The 26,262-nt window shown below is 43.9% G+C and overlaps 1 protein-coding gene across 4 annotated transcripts in view; it reads right to left on the bottom strand.

The window, feature by feature from the left end:
* SNAP91 (synaptosome associated protein 91) overlaps positions 1–26,262 on the bottom strand; it is a 146,946-nt gene that overhangs the window by 96,276 nt on the left and 24,408 nt on the right. For all 4 annotated transcript variants that reach the window (XM_054023731.1, XM_054023734.1, XM_054023730.1 and 1 more), the window contains exons 3-4: positions 6,252–6,394; positions 4,424–4,499 (exon numbers count right to left, since the gene is read on the bottom strand). In XM_054023731.1, coding sequence (XP_053879706.1) covers positions 4,424–4,499; positions 6,252–6,394 — 219 coding nt within the window. The remainder of the gene's footprint in view (positions 1–4,423; positions 4,500–6,251; positions 6,395–26,262) is intronic.

Here is a 26,262-nt window from a genome sequence, read left to right as displayed (position 1 = left end):
GTTTTCCTGTTCTCCTCTGTACTGGGTAGATATCTGCACTTTGGACTTTGTCCTTTTAACTCTTTAGGCTGGGCCTCCTCCTGCAGATCTGGTTCCAGCTTGGAGGGGAGAAACTTGGGAGTCTACTGTAGTCCCTGGTCCAATGCTTCTCTTTGGTCCAAGTCTTCTTGTGTCCAAAGGCCTACTGTAAATAATACCACCAACTTCAAGGCCGATATTCATAAAAGTTTGCTTTCTTCTAAAGAACTGGCTTAATATAAATTACTGTTAAGAATGTGGGAGATAGAGGTGCATACAATCTATACAAGACCTATTACTGTCATGTGGTCTGTAACATAGGTGCAGAGAGTTAACTCAGGTCCTATGTGATTTTGCTGCCCAGCCGGAAGGCAAACAATGGACTAACTCAGTCACTAATACTTTAAACAAGTGTCAATTTCTTTGAAGCCTACTTCCACCAGTGTGAATCAGGATTCTGGTTGGAGGTGGAAGGTCCCAGCTTGAGGCCTCAGGGGCACTTCAGGTGGAAAAATTAAAGAGCTTGAGAGGGAGTCAGCAGGAGTCAGCGACTGCTCAACATATGCTGCCCCTTCACTCCTGGATGTGGCGGCAATAGGGAGGCAAGTTAGATCTACCTAAGCAGTTAGGTAAGACAATATGCAAGTTAGGATTGCCAACTGTCTAATCACACAAACCCAAATACCTTTGCCATGCCCCACCCCTCCTGAGGTCTCACCCTTTCTTTGAGGTCCCCCCACCCTCACCAGGCTGGGGCAAGGGGTTGGGGTGTGGGAGGGGATACAAGCTATGGGCTGGGGGGTTTGGAGTGTGGGAGGGGGCTCCGGGCTGAGCCTGGGGCAGGGTGCAAACTCTGGGAGGGAGTTTTGGTGCTGGAGGGGACTCAGGGCTGGGGGAGGGAGTTGGGTTGCAGGGTGCAGGCTCCAGGAGAGAGCTCAGGGCTGGGGCAACAGATTGGGGTGTGGGAGGGGGTGCTGGCTCCGGCTAGGCAGCCCTTACCTCAGGCAGCTCTCTGTCAGCATGCAGTGGGGCGAAGTCCCCTGCCTGCCCTAGCCCTGCGCGCTCCCAGAAGCGGCTGGCACATCCTTGCTGCCCCGGGGGAGGAGGGGGGGCGGCGCAGGTGTGTCTGCATGCTGCCCGTGGCCCGAGTGCTGACTCCACAGCTCCCACTGGCTGGGAACTGTGGCCAATGGCGCTGCAGGGTGGAACCTGCCTTAGTTCTGCTGTGCCACCGACTAGGAGCCACCCTAGGTAAGCGAGGACAAGGGGCTTCATGCACTGCCCCCTCTGCATGCTGCTCCTAGAAGCGGCCAGCACATCCCTGCAGCCCCTGGGGGGACAGGGGGCGCTGCATGCTGCCCCTGCCTGCAGGCATCGCTCCCATAGCTCCTACTGGCTGCAGTTACCGGCCAGTGGAAGCTATTGAGTTGGTGCTCAGGGACATGCTGGTTGCTTCCGGGAGCGGAGTGGCATGGGGCCAGGGCAGGCAAGGAGACTACCGGACGTTTGGCAGCCTAAAAATCTCCCAGTTTGGCTTCCGTAGCCTCCAGGAGATCGAGCCCGATTCTGGGAGACTCCCAGCAAAACTGGGAAGGTTAGCAACCCTAATGTAAATAGGCTTTGTTGTTGTTGTAACCCCTTCTCTGTTCATTATGTTTGTTTAAAATAAAGGATGGACTCAAAGCAACTATTTTGAGTCACAGCATTTACCAATTGATCACAAGTCCCAAAGGGAAGTCTATAGTCTGGCCCAGTGAAGTCATGGCAGGGTGAGGGGGGGGGGGGGAAGGGGAAGAGAGGGAAAAAAGCAAGAGAGACAAACGACACGACACCGACTCCTACACTGGCATGTGGGCAGCCATCAACTCTGGACAGATCTGACTGTACAAAAGATCTCACTGGTACACATCAGTGAAGCACAAAACAGCAAAGGTTTGCTCTTAACTGATGGATTTTGCAAGTATTTGATATTGCACTACTGTAACACTTTGAAGTATAGGGTTCTACTCCAATATGGTAGATTATATTTCTCTACTAGATTGACAGTTTTTATTTCAATCTAACATTAGAACAAGGACTGGCCTCACTGGAAATGGAAGATTGTGTAAAACTGGCAAGAGCATCAGTTGCGAAATGGGGAGGGGCATGCAAAGAATCATTACTCCAGACTGCTCATCCTATATACAAAAGCGATGCCTCAAGCCTATCCAAAGACATGCTTGCAAAGGAAAGCCAGGCAAAGAGAGGGCTTTGGTTGCCCCTCAGTTTTGATTTTCTAATTTTCATTTGGTGAGAGGTGATTAAGAGTTACCGCTCAACAACTGAAGATTCCATCCTCACTGAGCATGCTCCAGCCTCTCTGTTCTTAGTGCTGACCAGGCTGTCCAAGTACCATCCCCACAGAGTGACTTAGAATGCCAGACTCCAAGGCTAGAGGAGCTGGACTTTCCCTGAAACTGATGCCCCCAGCTGAACACTAGAACTGAGAGCTAGTAGCCTGTATGGTGCTTACCTCTGTGCTATCAATGACCCCCTTGTGATGCCATTGTCTATGCAGCTCCAAACTGCCCTGGCCTTCTTCTGTTGCTAAATCTCCATGCTTATCAGGTATAATTAGCATCCCTCATCACCCATAAATCTTTCCACATTTCCCTCTAAGGGTACATCTACACTACAGGGGGGAGTCGATTTAAGATACGCAAATTCAGCTACGTGAATAGCGTAGCTGAATTCGACGTATCGCAGCTGACTTACCCTGTTGTGAGGACGGCGGCAAAATCGACTTCTGCAGCTTTCTGTCAACGGCGCTTACTACCACCTCCGCTGGTGGAGTAAGAGCGCCGATTCGGGGATCGATTGTCGCGTCCCGATGGGACGCGATAAATCGATCCCCGAGAGGTCGATTTCTACCCGCCGATTCAGGCGGGTAGTATAAACCTAGCCTAAGGTACAGAAACTAGGTTTTGGATTTTCTCCAAGCTGAACATCTATTTTCTGCCTGTATTTCCATCTTCAGTAGTATTTACCTCTCCTTCCGATTCAATATCAACTGCCAGTTTCATTAATGATTTTGAAGTAGCAGGTTTAATGTCTTTACTAAGATCAGGCCCATCACTACAGTGTACCCTGGACAGCTCCCCAAATTTTATATATTACCCTATGATTATGGGTCTCATTTACCACAATATATAGTTTATAAATGTTAAAGTTTAAGATACCTCTAAACAAGGAGGACAAGAATAGTGGCGGGGGGGAGAGGGAAGGGAGGGACAGAAGGTGTCAACATAGAAAGCAGAATTACTCCAAACCACGCATCAGCAGGAATTCAAACACATGGAGCTTAACCATTTAAATATGTTCTTCTCTAGTTTTATTCCTTGCCCTGTATGTGAACCTATAACAAAACTCAAAATACTAAATTTTTTCTCTTTATGGAGGTGTCCTTTTTGGTAACAGCTGAAACATCTTTTTGATGCTAGCAACCACTCCAGCATTCCTGTTTCCTGCACAAACTCCTAAAGCCATTCATATAATTCTTTAATAGCTTCCTGCTATTAAAAAAAAAAAAAAAGGAGGGAATTTATTCCACCCACAGAAAACTTTTAGGTTAAAAATAGCAATACATTAAGGAAGCCTCACTACAAAGTTCAGCAATCACTGTAGAATTACAGTTCAACCACTTTCTCAAGCCAACTTGCCATTCCCTCCCGCACACCTGATTGGCCCCTCTGTCCTCCTCAACTGCCTCTTGCCCACCAAGTGACTTTTCACTTCCTTGGTGTGTAACAATAAGAAAACAAAAGCCTATTCTGAAAGATACAGAACATCTCCCACAGTATTCCACAATAAGTGATGGAGTCCTCCTTATTAAGAGGATTTAAGACTGAATGAGAAAAGACACATTAGGGAACAATTTCTCATTTAGAGTACTTCCCAGGATGGATAATATATAAAAAAATTTATATAACCAGTTGCCACTTTCATCTCTAACTTCCATTACATCCAGTCATAATAAAGAGATTAGTATGATAAGATATGCTGCCTTATTCCCATTTGAAAGGTTCTGTTTTGAATTATGATGTATGGGAGCTTCAATTATTCCCCCTTCCCCAAAAATGAAAATTTTAAGTTCTGCAGAAACCAGCCGGCTGGGAAGTTTAGAATAATGCCCCATCTCACTTAGCCTTATGGCTTCATTACATTTACAAAGTGTTGTACTTGTAAAGAAAGTGTAAATTTGTCAAATGAAATACATTTTAGAATAGATTATCCCCATTTTGGCTTCATCTGCTCCCTAATTCATAGCTTTCAATGAGTCTCTACTAATATAGGTTAGCAAGGCCTATGACATATTAGCAGGATCTTATTGCTGAAGTTTAATACAGACAGAAGAACACATTCTTACCATGTGAACCACTTTTGTCCAAAAAATTGCTGAGATTGAATAGCGTGTTTCTAGATGCCAAATACTGAATAAATCTCTGCAAGACACAAAAATGAAAGTCAATTTCCTCTCCCTTACCTCTTCATTCCAGTTCAGATCTGCAAGCAGGTAGAAATTAGAGTTGATCATATGTACATATAAAGGGAAGATTCAGCTGATCTCCTGCTAACTGACCTGAGCCACTCTCACTCAAGTGGATATAGATGTTCAAAGCCACGAAGCCTGGATCCAGATTAGAACTTCCTCAAAACTTGGGAACATGGAGGGAGTTCAAACCTATGTATTTGGCTTGAGGCTTTGATTGTTCTCCTCAGCAGTTTTAATAGCACTCAAAATGAAACTTAGGCTAATCTACTGTCCTGCCCTTCCTCTAACTGGCTGACACAAAAAGGTAGAAGACAGTTAAGGAGCAACAAGATCTATTAGTTTGCAAGAGGGAAGAACAGAGAATAATGCTGTTAAACTGATTATTTGTATTACAGTAGTACCTGAGATCCCCGGCTGAGATCAGGGTCCTATTGTATTAGGCATTGCATATATACGGAGCGCTTCATTTACAGAAAATGACAGCAAAAATGGGGAAAGCACATTAGTAACCAATAGGGTGACCAGATGTCCTGATTTTATAGGGACAGTCCCAATTTTTGGGTCTGTCTTAAATAGGCTCCTATTAACCCCCCACCCTATCCTGATTTTTCACACTTGCTGTCTGGACACCCTAGTAACTAACTACAAAAATCTGGTGTGACAGACAAACAGAGTTGGACTAGGAATTGTGATGCAGCTACATAGAGACAAGTGCATGGCGCATGCACGTGCGCGCACACAGTGGCAAGCTAGAGAGGAATTCTTTCCACAGGCAAAGTACAATTGTAAAGAGGCTGAATTCGCTCTATGAAGTTTTAAATTTAAAGAGCCACCAATTAAAGAGAAACTATCTAAAGTCAACACAAAAACAAGGATTAGGAAAATATGATCTGAGAGATGCTATTAAATTTGCATACAGTGGAGAAAGGATAATCATTTGTATAGCAGACATTCACTAGGACAATGGTCTAAAGAGCTGTGGCTATATAATGAATAAAAATGAAATGGGTAACGCTTTGTTAGTACACCTCTACCCAAATATAATGCGACCTGATAGAACACAAATTTGGATATAACGCAGTAAAGCAGCACTCCGGTGGATCAAAGCAAGTTCAATATAACGAGGTAAGATTTTTTGGCTCCCGAGGACAATGTTATATTGAGGTAGAGGTGTATAAAATTCAAGTTTTTAGGCAAAACAGAACATATTAACAGAGGTCAGACAAACCTAAAAATCAGAGAACCAGTCACAGGAGGCATGAAAAAGTGAGAATTCCACAACATTTAGAGTTTTTCCACAACATTTAGATTGTTACCTATTTTTTTCCCCTTAAGACGTTCTCAGTCATTATGGTCATAAACAAGCATATTGGAAAGTTACAACTTAAAAATTAGAAACTAAAGTTAAAGTTACACAGAATTAAGATGAGGCAGAAGTTAAAGCCTGAATGATTACCTGATCTATTATGTTGACAAGTTACAATTGCTGGAAGGAAAGCCTAACTGCTAGTTCTGTACTGGCTCTCAACATCTCCAGCTTCAAATTAAGTTTGGAAAGTAGCAGCTGACAAGTGTAGTCCTTTGTTTTCATGAAACATTGAACGATCAAAACAATTTAAAAAGGTATTTTAAAATTTTCCAATGACCTATCCAGGAATTTCTTCAGGGTAAACACGGTCTTATTAGAATTCCATTTGCTTACCTCATTGCCATGAACCATTAGATGATGTGTTGTAACTAAGGCTTTGAACACCACCACCCAGCTACTATTTGTTGCTCGCTCAAAGAGAGTATCAGCCATTTGAGGAATATTAACATTGGTCTCATTGGTTGCCTGGATCAAGTCTATTAAAGAAAAAAAAAAGAAAACTGTTACAATAAGTACAGAAAAGACAAATCAACAGCATCTGGTAGACTAGACTAGAGTAGAGTAAGAGTTTCAATGAGACTGATAAATGACAGATAATATACTGAAACACAAGAGTACAAAGACATTTACCATAGTATCTATCCTCAAGGCTGAGAGTGTTCTGGCCATCCCAACCCAACATTTATTCTTAAAGGGCTATCAAAGAAGTTATACCAATTCAATTCCAAGTTATCAAAAGCTACTTTGGAGTTAAAGACAAGTTTTGGTCTTGTGTGAAGTAGGTGAGAGGATAAGACCAACTACTGTTGGTTATCTAGTAATGCAGGCTCTAAGGATAAGTCTACACTGCAAGTAACCTGTAGCAGGCCCCATACCAGCTGACTCGCAAGGCTCAGGCTAAGGGGTTGTTTAATTGCGTTGTAGGTGTTCAGGCTCAGGCTGGTAGCAAAGTGACAGAGCCCAGGGTCCTGCCTGAGCCTGAATGTCTAAACCACAATTAGCCAGAATCCTGTGAGCCTGAGTCAGCTAGCACGGGCCAGCCGTGGGTGTCTAACTGCAATGTAGCCCAACCCTAAGAGGCATGCCAACATGCCTTTGCAGATCTCACCAGAATACCAAGGGTGGATCAGCCAGGACAATATTTTAGGTCACATTCTCTGTAATAGACTTCTGGGTGCAACCCAATAATGCCATGTCACCTGAGATTCATAAATGAGCCCATGGACTCTGCTTACATAGGCCAAAGAAAGCTTGATATTGTTATGGAAGAATTTAACTTTTATTTTCAACAGAGGAGTTTCTAGTTCTTGTTGTAAAGCTATCCTTCAAAAATGTTAACTGCTGCAGTGACATCTTCCAGTGTCTCCATAGCCTTTGACAGCAAAAAGAGTGATTTTATGTAAGCCAGTTTCTTAAACTTATAAAAGCTTTGACCAGCAGATGCATATATTGAGTTAATTATGGGTGCAAACCAAACCCTCAAAACCCAGAGGCTTTGGGGTGGAGTTGGGGGGGGAGGGGGGAAGAGGGAGAGGGGAAGGAGTAAAATATATAGAAATATCTGGGTCTGGGGAAGAGAAGAAGGAAAAAAACACTATGGTTGTGGGATTCTATATCAGATACCCTAAAAGCCAGAAACCCAGATACCAGAGTTAGAGCCTGGTCCAAGGAGAGCATGTACAAGGAATTCAAGCACTCTTCCCAGCCACAAGAGATAGGATATGTTTATTTTCCACTAGGGCATTACTGGTAAACCCAACCCTCCCCAGATCCACCTGTTTCATTAAGGCAGATATCTGGCAATGTTTTGCAGTCTTAAATGAAAAAGATTACAAAAATTCAACCAACCAGTCTCAGAAATAGGATTGGCACTACAGACATAATAAGAACACAAATGGGACAGAGTCAATTCTAAAATACCCTCCATCAGTAGAACCTTGCCTTGGATGCAGCTGATGGCTATAACAGCAGTCTTTGGCTGATTGGGTCAGTAGATCCAAAAAACTAAACCTTCGAACACCAGAAGCAGGACCAGGAAAACATGTACTGAAGCAACATGACCAAAAATTCAATGTTGTCAGTTATTTTGAATTTGGAAGCAACACTTGTGCCCATGCAGAGGTCCACTGACATGAGTCAAAAGTCACAGCACTTAAAGAGTTCAAGCATGCAGATCTTAATGGACCTAAGTTTAGTCATAACTAGTGACACCAAAAGGAATGATAGAGCAGAATACAAGAGTTGACAGATCAGGATTACTTACGTTTATGTATACAAAAAAACAAACTAGAAACATTAAAGAGATTTTGATTTATTACTCTAGATGGCAACACACCACTGTTTAGAAAACCAGGTATGTAAGGTTCTTTCTTCTTTGAGATGCATCCAAGCATTCTAAATGTTAACTGTTCTAACTGTGAGCCCAGCACTTTGACCCATAATCCAGGACCCTGCTACCCTCTACAGAAGAATCATCTTACAGCAGAAGTGAAGACATACTCCCATCTTCTCTCAGAACTGTGTCAGTGTGGGTAATAAGAGTTGTAGCTACTCTACACCTCAAGATCAGACCCAATATCCTGCAGCTATTCCTCACCCACAGTTTGCGAGGAGCACCAATACATTGCATCAATGATTGGAGTAGTTCAGTCTTCATACCCATTAAATCCCAATTACGTTTGATTAGCTGACATGGCTATTTAGGTCACATCACAGTTTATTTCTAAAGCGATGCATACTGAAGGTCATTAGTACTGTGTTAAAAGAACACAGCATTCCAAAATTTAGACTGCTACTGAATCTAGTTCTGCATGGCACACAGTTTTGTAACGTACAGAAGTGTTCTTCCAGAAGAGAGACGTTTGCGGAGTTATCACAACCACTAAAAAGCACACTTACATGTTCATAAATATATATATACACACACACTACTGTACCTGATGTAATACAGGCAGTGCTTAATTGTAATGAAAGAGGTGCTGGGTCTCAAGCAATTTTTTTTTTTACAGTCATAACGGATGTGGCAAGCCTAAAGGTGCCAGGGCTCAGCCCCGGCACAAATTAAGAACATAGGAAGTGAGAGACTTTTGAAGGTCAGTAAAATACAGAAGGCCAATTCCCCAGTGATTTAAGCGCAAATGTGGGCCCTGGATTATACCAGCCTTCCCTGGTTGATACTGGAATTATGAAAATCAAAGATGTTTGAACCTGAATGTTACCCTAAATTTAAGTGGATTTGTTAAAGGAAATCTAGGACCCAAATTCAGAGGAGGGTTTATCATCTTCTAAGAAATACAGTACACAAGAGTCATCTGGAAGAAGGCATCCAAAGCAAATGGAACCACCAAAAAATTGCCTATAAATAGGTTTATGAATAATATGCTCATATAAGTCACTAGGAGAAGGAAACCGAAATAACCTATAGCTCAGCCATTACCAGAACATCTGCGTCGTGTTTCCTTTGGAGGTAAAACAGTTGTAAACAAGAACTGGGAAGTGTGAAACTAGATGTAAATGGTGTGATAAATACTCCTATCCTGCTGCTCTTGCCCGAAGAACATCTTTAAGTACAGGCCTAAAATAACTTTTAAGAGGACAATAATGATTTAAAACACTTTTCTAAATTTAAGTATATTAAAATGTGGTGTTTCAGTATCACCTCTTTAAACTGATCTTTATTAAAAGTGATGCTCCTAAAGGGCAAAATACACACTAGTAATTACATAATACTGCAGCATCAGTGATACAGCCCAATTAGCCTCAGGAAAACCTGCACAAAGATGCTGCCATTTCATCCACTCCTACACATTACACCAAGGCAGCGTGGCAGCATTTTATGCTCTCAGAAAGCTTTAATAAATACTTTCCACTTGATTTTTTGCTGTTCAATCAGCTTGACATTTGTCTATTCACAACACTATGGTAATGTATTAAGGGTGGAGTTTATTCACTTAGTGAAAACCCTAAAAGCAAAAAAGTCGGGAGCAGCATAGTTTACACACTACCAAATTCAGCTAATTTTTCTATCAGCCTAACACACTTCTGACCATCCTTATGCATAAAGCATAGCAAGCAAACACTTGCTAGCCGGTGCCACATGCAAGGTCTGCAACTCAGAACAAGCCCTACTGCAGCAGTGAAACTGAAAAGCATGAGGGATGGGGAAAAAAAATAGGGAAACAGTTCAGGACCTGATCCATCCCTTTCATCCCCACAAATCATAAAGCAAGGCATCGGAGTCCGTGCAACAGTTAGCAGGATGGAGGGAAGAGAAAGCATGTAAAATATTGACATCATGTAAGTTTGTAAACACCTAGAAATAAAAGCCTATGCAAGTAACCCAGAGAATAATAAACTATTTTTATTTAAGAATGATATGGTGCCATGAGACAGATGGCACCAAAGGGAAGGTAGCTAAAGGCAATTGTTTTTGCCTGTCAGATTTTCCAATTCCTGTGTTTACTCCTCAGTATGTACATTTTAATCTGAAACTCCCTTCAGGTGAGGGGAATGAAAGACAGAAGCATTCAGCTGACTCAGCAGCACTCTAGAGTTTGTCCTACATGACATCTTTCATCTGTTGAAAGGGCAAAGCCAAGTAGAGTAATAAGGCTAAGTTTTTAATTGAATTTATGAAATCTCAGTGGTTTAATGCACATAAATAAGAAATTGAGCCTTTGACAAGAAAGGGACCTGAAGTAGTACAAGAATGCAAGTAAACTGTTAAAGAGTCAACACTAGAGAAAAATTTTACAACTCATCAAGAACCAATACAGATGGGACTAAAAAGAAGCCTGCCATTTGGGAGCAGTTGAATATGATCAAGGCAGACAGACAGCCTTATTGGGGTCTGGAAGTATCTATATGGGGAAGATATTTCTGACATATGAACCCTCTAATCTAGTGGACAAAAGGAAGATCAATGACTGGAAACTTGAAGATTGATAAATTCAAACCAGAAATAAGGTGAAAATTAAGTCAGGATAATTAGCTATTGCTTACCTAGGGATGTGGCAGTGCTCCATCACATGAAGTCTTTATATTAAGATTAGATTATTTAAGACTATATGGTCTAGCTCAGGGGTCGGCAACCTTCGGCATGCGAGCCGATTTTGAATGGCACGCGGCTGCCTGCCGTGGTCCCAACCCCCAGCCCCCCCCCCCGCCCACCGCTCTCCCCTGCATAGGGTTACCATATTTCGAGCCTCCAAAAGGAGGACACTCCACCGGACCCCGGCCCCACCCCCAGCCCCGCCCACGCCCCAACTCCGCCCCCTCCCCTGCTTCCCGCGAACATTTGATTCGCGGGAAGCCTGAAGCAGGTAAGGGGGGGTGTGGGGGGGTGTGGGGGGCCCAGGCTGCCCCCCCCCCGGCGTTTCCAGCCTGGGCTGGCCCTGGCCGAGCACCCCCTTGCCCCGCCGGCCCCCGGACCCCCAGCCGAGCATCCCCCGGCCCACTCAGCACCCCCCAGCCCCGCTGCCCCCCGGCCCGCTCAGCACCCCCCGGCCTGGCCCCCGATCCCCGGCCGAGCACCCCCTGGCCCCGCCAGCCCCTGGACCCCCGGCCAAGCATCCCCCGGCCCGCTCAGCACCCCCCAGCCCCGCTGGCCCCCCGGCCCGCTCAGCACCCCCCGGCCTGGCCCCCGATCCCCGGCCGAGCACCCCCTGGCCCCGCCGGACCCCCGGCCAAGCATCCCCCGGCCCGCTCAGCACCCCCCGGCCTGGCCCCCGATCCCCCCCTGGCCCCGCCGGACCCCCGGCCAAGCATCCCCCGGCCCGCTCAGCACCCCCCAGCCCCGCGGGCCCACCGGCCCGCTCAGCACCCCCCAGCCCCCGATCCCCGGCCGAGCACCCCCTGGCCCCGCCAGCCCCCGGACCCCCGGCCAAGCATCCCCCGGCCTGCTCAGCACCCCCCAGCCCTGCCTCCGGACCCCACTTCTCCTACCTGGGCTCCAGCTGAGCTGCTCCCCCCCTCTCAGAATGTAAGAGCCGAGCTGCTGGCTTCGGGCAGCCCTCCCCTACCTCAGGACCCAGAGCTGGCTGGGCACGTCCCTTCCCCGGCTCCAGCCGAGCTGCTTGGCTCCTCCCCCTCAGACTTACAGAGCAGAGCTGCAGAAGCCAGCGTTACTGGCTTCGGGCAGCCCCCCCCCCGCCTCCGGACCTTGCACTGCGGGAGCAGCTCAGCTGGAGCCGGGTAGGAGAAGTGCCTGGCTGGGGGCTCGGGGTCCGGAGGCAAGGGGGGGGGCTGCCCGAAGCCAGTAGCGCTGGCTCGGGCAGCTTGGCTCTGTAAATCTGAGAGAGGGGGAGTGGAGCAGAGCCGCAGGGGAGAGGAAGTGCCGGCCATTTTCCCGGACATGTGTGGCTTTTCAGCAATTCCCCCCGGACGGGGGTTTGATTGCTGAAAAGCCGGACATGTCCGGGAAAAACCGGACGTATGGTAACCCTACCCCTGCAGGGGCAGGAGGCAGAAGCTTAGTCTTGCAGCAGCCAAGCTCCCCCCCTCCTGCAGCCATGGTGCAGTCTGCTTTCCTGCCCCTCCTCCTCTCCTTCCCTGCGCCGGCCCTTGCAAAGGGAGGAGTGGCAGCGTTCTTGCAGCTCCACAAAAGCCCCGAGGCCCCGCTCTCCAGGCCGGAGCCTCAGTCGGCAGGGGCAGCCCCGCGGCCCCTTGCTAAAGCTGACCCTGGGTAAAGGAGGTAGAGAAGAGGTAGGTACGGGGCCTTGGGGAAGGGGGTTGAACAGGACATATCCCTTCTAGCCGTGAGCCGCTGCCGTGAGCTGCTCAGGGGAGAAGGCTGGGAGCACCCCCGTGAGCTGAGCACCCCAGCCCTCTGCCCTGCACCCCCACACCCCTCCAGCCCTCTGCCCTGACTTCTGAAGCCCCCCACACCCACCCTTCTGGGAGTGTGGGGGGCTTCAGAGGTCAGGCCCCACTCAGCCTGCTGCCGGCCTAGGTGAACAGAACGCCAGGCTGGCAGCGAGTTAAGCAGGCTGGTGGCATAAGATCAGCATTTTAATTTAATTTTAAATGAAGCTTCTTAAATATTTTGAAAACCTTGTTTACTTTACATACAACAATAGTTTAGTTATATAATATATAGACTTATAAAGACCTTCTAAAAAACATTAAAATGTATTACTGGCACGCAAAACCTTAAATTAGAGTGAATAAATGAAGACTTGGCACCCCGCTTCTGAAAGGTTGCCTACCCCGGTCTAGCTCAACCAGAAGTTATGGGCTTGATACTGAAGTCACTAAGAGAAGTTCTATTGCATGCTTTATGTGGGTCAGACTAGAAAGGGGACGGCAACCTTACAGAAGTGGTGTGACAAGTCTTTATTTATTCACTCTAATTTAAGGTTTCGCGTGCCAGTAATACATTTTAACGTTGTTAGAAGGCCTTTTTCTATAAGTCTATAATATATAACTATTGTTGTATGTAAAGTAAATAAGGTTTTTAAAAATGTTTAAGAAGCTTCATTTAAAATTAAAATGCAGAGCCCCCCAGACTGGTGGCCAGGACCCGGGCAGTGTGAGTGTCGCTGAAAAAAAAAATCAACTTGCATGCTGCCTTTGGCGCACATGCCATAGGTTGCCTACCCCTGGACTAGATGATCCTAACAGTCCTTCCTAGCCTTCAAGCCTACAAAAGAAGTCTAGCTAGAAGGATTTTTAAAGTGAAACCTAAAATGCAAGATGAAAAAGATGTCAGAATGAGTTGGTATGCTTTACCTCCTAGAGAGAAACTGAGTTGCTGTATTTCTGTCAAGTTATTGTTTGGATGGCTTTGACCCCGAGTTAAAAGATGAAGTTACAATATTCAAGATTAGACATGACTAAGTTTCAGCAAAGGCACAGTCAATATCTACAGAATGCGAAGACTACCATCATTTCACATGAACTAACTATGTAGTACACGTTATAGCATCTAATAGTTTCAATATTGTGTTAACTGTGCTCTCATTCCACCTTCTATACCACTTTTTTTTAAATAGGTATTGTTTCTCCCCATTTGCCAGTTTTCAGCTCCATTATCACTAACCATCTTATTCACAAGAGAACTACCATATTTCTATTTTCAGTCTTGCCAACATATTTCTACTTGGCACAGCCCTTATCCCTTGCATGGCAACTAGACTCTCTAACTCACAACTACATTACAAAAAAAAAAGGATTTTTTTTTTTTGGGGGGGGGGGGGGGGAAGAGGGGGAAGTGATTTGTTCCAGATGTGTGGCTTGATCCAATGCTTGCTGATATCCCTAAACAAGGAGGCAGTGCTGACCTATTTTGGCTGGGCTTAAAAGCTAGTGACTAATGAATACTGAAGCAGCAAACAGCTAGTAGCCAGCAATGGAGTTGCTGTGGAAAATATTTCTCTCCTGGTGTAGGGACTGAGAAGAAGAGATGATGGCTATTGAGGCAGCACTAGATGTGACCTAAGGAAGAGAGGAGACAAATAAGATGATTGAATGCGGAAGCTAATGGGATGTACATCATCCTTCAGTGGTCTCTGATGGAAGCTACTTTATGCATGAAGTGTTGTACTATAGAGCTCATGGCAGAGAAGATTTGAAGATCAGAGATGCATCTGGAAAGGATGATGGAATTCAGATGGAGACTTGAAGTATAATGCAGGAAAGGACGTGATACAGACAACTCAACGTTTGCAGACAACTGATGAACAAAAGGACCTGAATAGCTGACTGCCAGAAGAATGGCATGGAAGAATGTGACCACAAACACAAGGCAGAGGAAGAGACTGGCTACTGGAAGTGAAACGGTTGAGTAACAGGTTTGCTGCAATCGGAAATGAAGAGAAACAGGCATAAGATGGAGGTGGTAAGGAAGTAAAGAAGAGAGCCAGTACCTGCAGAAGACAGGTAGAGACAGTGAGACAGCAGCCTAAGGAAAAATGAACAGGGGACTGCGAGAGAGAACAAAAAGAATTTCATATCAACACTGGAAAGAGACAGGTCTATGTGATCAGGGACTCCATACCAAGAGGAATCAACAGGCCTCTCACCAGAACAGCTCTAGAGAAAAGAAGAGCATGCCATCTGCCAGGAGCAAGGATACAAGATGTGGGCATGAAATTGAAAAGGATCCTGATGGCAGTGGAGAAAGTCCTCTGTAATGCATATCAGCAGGGCCAGTTCCAGGCACCAGTACAGCAAGCAGGTGCTTGGGGCAGCCAACGGAAAGGGGTGGCATGTCCGGCTCTTCGGCGGCGGGTCCCTCTCAGAGGGAAGGGCCTGCTGCAGAAAAATGAAGCAGCAGCAGTAGAGCTGCCGCCGATTAGGGCTTTGGGGGGGGGCACGCTTGGGGCAGCAAAAATGCTGGAGCTGGCTCTGCGTATCAGGAAGAAAATACTGCTAGATTCCCACTGGAATAGATCACAGATGACTGAGCTTGGATGGGTAAGATGTTTAAAGAAGTGGAAGCTCAGGTCATCTTCAGTCCAATACTTCTAGTCCCCTGAGAAGGATGGTGAAAGTGTAACAAGATAATGAAGATCAACAGATGGTTCAAGGATTGGTGCTATGAGGAAGGTTTTGGGGGGGAGGGGATGATTGACTACTGGGAGGCATTTACAAAAAGAATACTCTTCTTGACTGATGAATTTCACTTGAATACCCAGGGTATTAACATTTTGGGATCAAGGCTAGCACAATCAATAAGGGTTTTAAACTAGGAGATGAGAGTCAATCTTCATGCTTGGTTTCAATACAGGAGGAAAATCAGCTACACAAAGAAATAAGGGATTAAGGAACACCAGAAGGTAAGAGCATGGACAGCAAGGAGAAAGTACAAACATAACTGGAGTAGCAGTCAGGTATACGTTATAGTTAGTGAAAAGACTATACCTAATACTGCTAGAAAACTGGGTGAAGTTCAAGGAAAACAACTTAAATGCTTGTATACAAATACAGGCAGTTTGATAATAAGATGGAGAAACTTGAACTACAGGAGGTCAAACCAGATATTATAGGGATTACAGACACATGGTGTAATAGCACTCATGACTGGAATACAGATATTCAAGAGTATGTGCTGTACAGGAGAAATAGAAAAAGGTAAAGTGTTGGGATAGTGTTGTACATCAATGATGCAGTAAACTATAAAGAAATAAGTGACTGTTCCATTCACAAAAAGTTTGTGTCAAAATCACTTTGGGGAAGGATTGTAAGAGAAATTCTATAGGAACAGTGTTCGAGATCTGCTATAGACTCGCAGGGTCAGAAACAGATATGGATAGAGATCTCTAATACTAGAGAGAAACACTACTGGGAATTGTGACATAATGGGAGACTAAATGCTACATTTGTAGAGCCCAATTATTCCTGGATGTGATAGACAGTTTTCTTCACCAAATAGTCTCTGAACCAAGAAGGAATGCAATTTTAGACTTGGTTTTAATAATTAGGTAAGGACATCAGAAGTCCTGGTCATAGGAAATAACCTTGGATTGCATGACCATAAATTGGTTGAATTAAATTAAAAACAGAAGGTTAATCAAAACCGGGATGTCGTCAACTAAGATTTTTTTTTTTAATAAAAAAAGGCTAAGGGAAATGAAGTGAATTAGTTCTAGTCAAACTGGAGGTTTGGAATTTCTTTAAATCAACTATGCAAGAATCTACAATTTTGATCCTAAACAAAGCAGGGGAGGGGAGAGTGGAAATGTATGGGGAAAAGGCTTCAATACCAGTTGGATGAATAACTGTTCCTAACCTTTTTTTTTTTTTTTTTTTTTTTTTTTTTTTTTTTTGAGGTTAACAGAGATTTGAAAAAGGGATTGCTCAAAGAAAGCTATATCTTGGAGGTTAGGAAATGTAGGAATAAGAATCACAATTGCTAAAAGTCAAACTGAATTAGCTCTTGCTAAGTAAAATTAAAATAAGAGGTTTTTAAATTGTATAAAGAAAGAGAGTAAGAAAGAATAAGATTGGATCACTCTGCAGTGTGAACAGGAAGGTAATTTTGGGCCATGCCTAGATAAGTAAATTCTTCACCTATTTCCCTCCCTCCTTATCCTCCTCCCCCCCTCCCCAAAAGGATGATAATATGGAACATGGGCATGAAAGCAGAGAAGAGCTACTAGAATGCGCAAGGGAATGGAGAGCTTATCTTGTGTGAGGAGGACGGATGAACTTGGCTTGTTAATGTCACAAAAAGAAGGCTGAGAAGGGATAGGATTACCTCCCTGATGTACAGAGAGCAACCATCACGTAGGGTGAAGAGCTAATAAAAGCTCAAGGACAATGTTGGCACAAGAACAAATAAAGTATAAACATGCTATGACCAAATTAGAAGGTTTAGGAGAGTGAGGTTATGGAACAGCCTTCCAATAAAAGTTGAGGGGGCAAACAACTTAATTAGTCTTAAGGAGGTAGACAAGTTTTATAAGTGCAATTGTATGACAAGGTTGCTTATGATGGTGGTATGCCTTTTGGTTTATGTTTTATGCTCCTAATGCTTATGTTTCAGGACTTCAGCTGGACACCTGCAGGTGTCAGGAAAGGATTCTCCCAACCCGCCACCCCTCATTCCTCCTGCATCCCACCAATGTATTCTCAGGGTTTTTGGTCTCCTTCCTCCAAAACATCTCAGATGTCCTCTGTATTAATGCCTCTAGTTGTGGCCTGGAATATTATACAGAAGTTCTGGAAAACCTTGAAGACAGGAATGACAGAAACTGGATTACATTCTATACTATAGAGTGGAAGATCATTCACTTAGGATCTAATAAGAATTTCTGTTACAAGCTTGGAGGGGGAGAGGGGAAAATCATCAGTTGCAAGTGACAGAAGAGGAGACAGGCCTGGGTGCGTAAACTGATCCGCTAATGTAATATAGCTGTGAAAAAGGCAAATATTATCGGAGACTGAATCAGGCAAGGCATTTCTAGTATAGAGACGTACTAATGCCATGGTACAAGACACTGGTAAGATTTCATTTGGAATACTGTGTATAGTTACGGTCAACTATGTTCAAGAAAGATCTATTCAAACATGCTCACATGCTCAGGATCTAGCTGATCACCATATACAGGGCCAGGAAGGAATTTCCCCGCCAGATCAGATTGGCAGTGACCTGGGGTATTTTTCCACCTTCCTCTGCAGCATGGAGTGGGGTTGTTTGCCAGGATTATCTGGATCTCATCAACTCCCTGCCATTGCAGGGACTGGACGCACAGGTGCACCAAGGTGGTGCACCTTGATCCCTCCTATTCTCTGCCTGGGGCACAGAACTCTAGTCTCCTGTAGGCTGTTCTGCTTGGTTTAATTTTGGCTATTGTATTTAGTGTGAAGATGCTGGGTGATGTTGGTGGCCCACAGCATATAGAAGGTCAGGTTAGATGGCCTAGTGGTCCTTTCTAGCCTTAAACTCAGAGTAATTCAAGCTTGCATACCAGCATGAGTGAAGTCGTCATTTGTAACAAAACATTGAACCTGTTTAGTTAAAATGAGATTTTTAAAAGCCACCAAGAACTCAACCTTCCTGTATTAGACGCAGAATTGGCAGAGGCACCTATACTTAAAGATGCCTAACTTTCCATTTTAAGATCCTATTTTCTGTTGCTTCCCGGAGCCAAAATGTCAACCATTCAGGCTGATTTTCCAGGCCTGGTGTCCAACTTAGTCTGAGATTTGGCTTTTTTTGTTAAGAACATTTCCGCAAAACAATTCATCTGTTTCCTACAAGGTTTGGTAAAAATTAGGGCTGTCAAGCGATTAAAAAAAATCAATCATGATTAATTGTGCGATTAATCGCACAGTTGTTTAATAAAATACCATTTATTTAAATATTTGAGGTTTTCTACACTTTCAAATATACTGATTTCTATTACAATACAGAATTGTGTACAGTATTCACTTTATATTTTATTACAAATATTTGAACTGTAAACATGATAAATAGTATTTTTCAATTCAGTTAATAAAAGTACTGTAGTGCAATCTTTGTAATGAAAGTTGAACTTACAAATGTATAATTATGTACAAAAAATAACTGCATTCAAAAACAAAACAATGTAAAACTTTAGAACTTATAAGTCCACTCAGTCCTACTCCAGCCAATCACTCAGACAAACAAGTTTGGTTACAATTTGTAGTAGATAATGCTGCGCACGTCTTGTATACAATGTCACCTGAAAGTGAGAAAAGGCATTCACATGGCACTGTTGTAGCTGGCATTGAAAGATATTTGTGTGTCAGATGCGCTAAAGATTCATATGTCCCTTCATACTTCAACCACCATTCCAGAAGACATGATAAAGAGATTGCACTACAGTACTTGTATAAGGTGAACTGAAAAATACTATTTTTTCATCATTTTTACAATGCAAATATTTGTAATCAAAAATATAAAGTGAATACTGTACACTTTGTATTCTGTGTTTTAATATATTTGAAAGTGTAGAAAACATCAAAAATATTTAAATAAATGGTATTCTATTATTGTTTAACAGTGCGATTAATCATGATTTTTTTTTTAATTGCAGTTCATTTTTTTTAATTAATCGCATGAGTTAACTGGGATTAAATTGACAGCCCTAGTAAAAACAGATCTTTCCTAAAGTTGAAAAATTCTTACAATGTTTTGTTGAAAAGCTCTAGTGTGTCCATGTTCTAGACTACAGCCTTGAAAAAGTTGGCAAGGAGTCCCCTAGGGACTGAGAGGTAACTTTTGCTGCATGGTGAAAATCCAAAGTTTGACCAACTTAGAAGACTGGGGGGAGGGGTCCCGCCAACAGTTGCATGTTAGATATAGACTTGTTAAAGATTCTCTGAAGATTCCATCTTCACTGAGGATGCGGCAGCACCAGGCTGCATGGGTTGAGCAGAACTTTCCCTGCAATTGCTCCTCTGGGCTGTTAGGATTGCCAACCCTGCAGGACTGGCCTGGAGTCTCCAGGAATTAAAGATTAATCTTTTAATTAAAAGATTGTCATGTGATGAAATCTCCAGGAATACATTCAACCAAAATTGGCAACCCTAGCTGTTGTGATGCCAGGCTCTAGAACTGAAAGCAGCCAGATTTCTCTCCTGAAATCTCAATGCTCCTCCTACTAACACCCAGGCAGAGTGAAGGGGGGGTGGGAGGGGGTGAAGACCACACAAAAAAAAAAAAATCCAACAGCCAACAAACCTGTAATTCCTGAGACTGAGTCCCAACATATCTTGTTTGCCTGCTCTGAAACAATACCATTTGGGGAAAGGAAGGACGAGAACACAAACCCAAGTCTTTAAAAATCAGCTTAATCTAATCTGGGACCACATACATTAAATGCTGTAATGTCAGGACATCTGTACTGGGATGATGTAAGGTGGTTCAGGTGCCTTAGCTTAATGCATTTGGATTTATTTTGAGAATAACTTTAGCTGAATTTCCACCAATTTGCAATGCTTGATTTTGAGATGATTACAAAACCCCTGTAAAAAGTCTTTTTAACCTTAGTTTATAGATACTCTCAACTTAAACCCCTCACTAAGATGGCGTTTTCTGGGAATATATGATGTAACTGCTTCAAATGTACTATTAAATGTCTATGAATGGGGGAAAACAGACAGACCTTACAGTTGTCCTTGGCTTTCAAGGTAGATATACTACACAAAAACAGTGCCTATGACAGACACAGGGTCTCCAAGTCCTAGCCTGGATGAGAATTTATGGAAACAAGGGCTGCTTATTACACTTCAGTAATAATTGTGGGCCTAGCCAAGCTGTTAATCTGGAAGCCCCTCAATACCAATCAGCAGAAAGCACAGCATAACATAACTCACATCAGGTCTGTCACACTCATTGCCCCAACACACTGTCATATTCATTTAAAAAGGATTGTCTCATAATATATCATTTGCAAACTAACATGCTGATGGCTACTATCAAAGAAACATATGTACCAATGCTGTATGTGAAATTATGGATACTTTACTTCCCAATATGTTTTTGAGTCTAAACAAAGGAGGCAAAAATAGGTTCCCCCCTCCCCTTGACAACAGAATATATATTTGCTTGTCTGACCAGCATGATTGCAGGCAGAGGACAATGCAAGTATATTTACATCCAAGGGATATGGCCATCAAGCTAGCAAATGGGGGAGATAGACACTTAATCACTATGGGGAATGCAGTCTGCATCCCCAGGAAGCCTTCCTGGCTCTTGAAACAGAGACAGTGAAGTTTGGGGTATTATAAAGGGGAGCAAAGAGACATTCATCTCCTTAGCAAACAAAGAAACCAGCACTTAGATCGGGATAGGCAACCTGCGGCACTCACACTACCCGGGTCCTGGCCACTGGTCCGGGGGACTCTGCATTTTAATTTAATTTTAAATGAAGCTTCTTAAACATTTTAAAAAACCTTATTTACTTTACATACAATAGTTTAGTTATATATTATAGAAAAAGAGACCTTCTAAAAATGTTAAAATGTATTACTGGCACGCGAAACCTTAAATCCGAATGAATAAATGAAGACTCGGCACACCACTGCTGAAAGGTTGCCGCCCCTGACTTAGATTCTGTGAGGGTTGGATCCTGGCTGGAATAGTCAGTTGTGCTGGAGAACACTAATGACTTGGTGTAAGAAACTGCATTAGGCAAAGCTATGTCTTGCTAGAATTATGTTTTAGACACCAGAAAGTGTTTTTTGCTTTGTGTGTAATGCTTTCATATCTTTCAAGCAACAGTGAAATCACTTAAATCTATGTTTATTAAACAACACATTCTTAGTTTTATTACAAACCACCTCACTGCTGCATAGTAAAGTAGCGCATATAACCCAGGAATGGGCAAACTTTTTGGCCCGAGGGCCACATCTGGGTATGGAAATTGTATGGCGGACCATGAATGCTCATGAAATTGGGGGGGTGGGCTGAGGGCTCTGGCTGGGGGTGGGCCTGAGGGATTCAGAGGGCGGGAGGGCCCCCCCCCCCAAGGGTGCCAGCTCCAGGTGCCGCTTACCTCAAGCGGCTCCCAGAAGCAGCAGCAGTATGTCCCCCCTCTGGCGGCCAGGTAGCTCTGCGTGCTGCCCCTGTAGCTCCCATTGGCTGTGGTTCCCGGCCAATGGGAGCTGCAGGGGCGTGCTTGGGGCAGGGGCAGCATGCGGAGCCCCCTGGCTACTCCTATGTGTAGGAGCTGGAGAGGGAACATGCTCCACGGAGCTCCTGGAAGCAGCAGCGGGCAAGCCCCCAACCTCGCTCCCTGCCTGGTGCGCTGGAGCGGGGTAAGCCCTGGACCCAGTCTCTGGCAGGAGCTTGAGGACCAGATTAAAATGTCTGGAGGGTGGGATGCAACCCCCAGGCCGTAGTTTGCTCACCCCTGCTCTATACGCAGCTTAGTCAAGGATACCCTAGACCATTATAAAAATGAAATCATGATAACAAAAGCATGAACTAAAATTTCCAAAACAATAAATATGAAGAGAAGAAACCACTACCACATGCACTCTACATTTGAGAGAGCAGATAGTCATTAAATGACTATCACAATATTATGCATAAGGAGCAGTGGTAAGGTTGTTAATCATTTTAAATTTATGGTGTATTCTGCATTCTAGTAACATGAAGTTCAAGGTGCTTCTGCTATAATTATTTGCAGAGAATAAAGACGGTTATTCATTTTGGCATATTTTACATGTAGTTAAATGCTTTCCTCCCCTTCCCCCAAACTCCATATCCCACTTAACTGAGGAGTTTCTGAACTAAAAGTGTTCCTGATCAGAAAAAGTGCAGTAACAAAACTAAGTTCCTACGGTTTAAGAGTTATATACAGGGCCGGCTCCAGGCACCAGCTGAGCAAGCTGGTGCTTGGGGCAGCAGATTGTTCGAGGCAGCATTCTGCCCAATCCTAGGGCGGCACGGCCACTTTTTTTTTTGGTTCTGCTCCGGCCGCCCTGTAGGGGGCAGCAGCGCGGAGAACCAGAGCGCCCTGCAGGGCAGTCCTCTTCCTTCCACCTGCTGTAGCCCTGGCCGCACCCTCCTCCCCCATCCCCCAAGCCGGTCCCCCTGCACCTATGCAGGTGGTTTTTTTTTTTTTTTGGGGGGGGGGGGGGGGCGGGTTTGCACTTAGGGCAGCCAAAAAGCCAGAGCCGGCCCTGGTTATATATACACTCCAGTCACAAGCTTTAAATAAATAAATAAATAAATGAACAAACAAACAAACACCACACCAACCACTCACAAAAACTAGTTAAGAACAATGTAAATGTAAGAACAATTTTAAACTGTCAGTTTAAAAGGTTCATTTCAAGTGCTATACCTAACCCTCAGGTTTCACTATACACTTGTTATAGTTGCATTTTCATGTTTTTAAAATGATTTCTCCTCTTCAGGTTTTGTAAGACCTGCCCAAACAGGGGAACTGAATAGAATGCTTTGAAATGCACAAAGTACCATTTTTTGCAGCCCATTCTTTAGACATTACTTTTAAAACCGATTATTAAAAAATGGAGAGAGACTAATTTAAGGTGAGTGTCCCTTAAGGCCTTGACAGGAAAAGGTGAACATCTCTAAGCAAGATTCCATAAATGGCATTTTTAAAAAGCAGTTAACCTCTCTCTACAAGTCAATCACCACATTGCAGAAATTGAAACAAATCTACCAGGGATTGTGGTGGATTATCCACCACTGGTAGATTTTAAATCAGGAACGGATATTTTTCGAGAGACATTCCGTAGCTCAAACAGGAATTAATTCAAGGAAACCCTATGACCTATGTTATGCAGGAGATTGGACTGTACGAGGAGATTTTGGCAAACCAGTAAAGTGCCTGAAACCACTATTGCTTATTGCTAAAAGCAGCCAAGTCAGCAGGCCGTAAGTGACCATGCAGCAGCCTCAGCTTGACCAAGGCAGGAGGGGAGGGGCTTTTGGGTCCCACAGAAAGGGCAGCTTGACCCCAAGTCTTTCCTGATAAGAATTGTGTTGAAGTTGCTGATACATGCATTTTAGGGGCCTCAAGGCTACAAACTCTGGAGGAAAAAAAAAAAAAAAAAAAAAAAAAAAAAAAAACCACACCTGGCTAATCGATGACCAGAAGGAAACCTCTTGCTTGACCTTTGAAACTGCTTCCTTAACAAGTGACATGTCATTGTATTACTAAATGTATATACAAGGGGAAAGTTTGAGGTAGTTGGACTGGTCTCTCCCTCTGGATGCATCTTGTGTTCCCCACGGGCAGACATGCTGCCGCTGTAGGGTGACCAGATGTCCTGATTTTATAGGGACAGTCCCGATTTTGGGAGATTTTTCTTATATAGGCACCTATTACCCGCCCACCTCCTGTCCCGATTTTTTTGCACTTGCCCTCTGGTCACCCTATGCCGCTGTGACACTCGAGAGCCACACTCAGCTTCGGTAATTATCGAGGGTTAGGGGTGTTTTACTAATCTGTTGCGGACATGTGTAAGGGTACGTCTTCACTACCTGCCGTATCGGCGGGTAGCAATCGATTTATCCAGGCTCAAAATATCGCGTCTCGTTAAGACGCGATATATCTATCCCCGAACGTGCTCACCATTGACTCCGGAACTCCACCAGAGTGAGCGGCAGTAGCGCAGTCGACGGGGGAGCCGCGGCCATCGATCCCGCGCCGTGTGGATCCCAGGTAATTCGATCTTAGATACGCCACTTCAGCTACGCTATTCGTGTAGCTGAAGTGGCGTATCTTAGACTGATTCCCCACCGTGTAGACCAGCCCTAAGTGCTTGAGGCTAATTAAAGTTTAGCCGTAAGTGAAAGCACTCTTGTGCTGTCCTGTTTGTACCAGCTATCTTTTGGGCAAATGCTGTGTCTCCCCTGATTTATTTCCTGACACCACCTCACACAGTAAAAGTTACCAAGAGCTTTGGGCTGAAAGAAACCCAGTTAACAGGACTAGATCAATGGTCCTCATCGGTCTTAATCAGTTATTTGACATTAGCATACATGACTGTTTAGACATGCTTAAAGGATGTGAATATATTGTTGAAGATTAAAAACACAGTATGAAGAAATATATAGCAAAATCTCCCATAAAAGGGTTGTTATTTCTATGCAATATTTATGTTGCTTAGCTATTCATAAGCTAACAGAATATTGATCAGACATGCAATTCTAACCAAGACACGTCATACAAAAAACTTATGACGCTTCTTTCAGTAAAAGAAGCGTCTAGTCCAGTGGTTCTCAAACTTTTTTCACGGACCACTTGAAAATGGCTGAGGGTCTCAGGGGACCACTTAATTGTCTTTCCAAATGTTGTTTGTACTGTTAGCTAACTATTGTAAAGCACTTTGGATAAAAGCGCTATATAAAAAAAAAACAAAAACAAAAAAAAAAAAAACACTTTTTTACTCTTATCTTTCTAATGCAATGGATGTGCCCTCTCCCCCGACACTGTGGCAGTCCCCAGGCTGGAGCTGGGAAGGAGGGGGTTCTCTCCACCGCCACAGCAGCCCTGGAGCTGGGGAAAGTCATCTCTTTCCCTAGCTGCTGCAGCCTTGCACATCCCAAATTCCTTCCAACCCCTCTTCCCACCCCACTGTCCCCACCCACCTACACCCTATCCACCCCAAGACCACTAGCTCATGTTATATGTGCGCCTTCTCCAGGATCCAGGCACATAATTAGCGGAGCCACGCCTGTGCAGCTCCACTAATTAGGTAGGTGGCCCTTCATTTTCTCATGTGTGCGGCTGCCCAGGTGTGCACCTTAGAGGGAACTATCTGCGGACGACTGGTGGTTGACTGACAACAGTTTGAGAACCTCTGGTCTAGTCCTTTAGGATTTAAGGCAACAAAACCAAAATCACGGTTATAGTATAGTCAGAAAAGAACTAAAAAGTAGGGCTGTGAAGCAATTAAAAAGTTAATCACAGGGTTAATCACAATTAATCACACTGTTAAAACAATAGAAAACTATTAAAGTATTTATGGATGTTTTCTACATTTTCAAATATATTTATTTCAATTACAATAAAGAATACATGTACAGTGCTCACTTTATATTTATTTTTATTACAAATTTGCACTTAAACAAGAAATAGTATTTTTTCAATTCACCTCATACAAGTATTGTAGTGCAATCTCTATCATGGAAGTTGAACTTACAAATGTAGTATTATGTACCAAAAAACTGCATTCAAACATAAAATAAAGTCCACTCAGTCCTACTTTTTGGTCAGCCAATCACTCAGACAAACCAAGGATGGTAACAATTTGCAGGAGATAATGCTCCCCGCTTCTTGTTTACAATGTCACCTGAAAGGGAGAATAGGTGTTCGCATGGCACTGTTGTAGCCAGTGTTGCAAGATATTTATGTGCCAGATGCGCTGAAGTGTCACGTGTCCCTTCATACTTCAA

This window comes from Malaclemys terrapin, chromosome 3, assembly GCF_027887155.1.
Source record: "Malaclemys terrapin pileata isolate rMalTer1 chromosome 3, rMalTer1.hap1, whole genome shotgun sequence".
Taxonomy (NCBI): Eukaryota; Metazoa; Chordata; order Testudines; family Emydidae; genus Malaclemys; species Malaclemys terrapin.
This window is presented reverse-complemented; position numbering and strand designations above follow the sequence as displayed.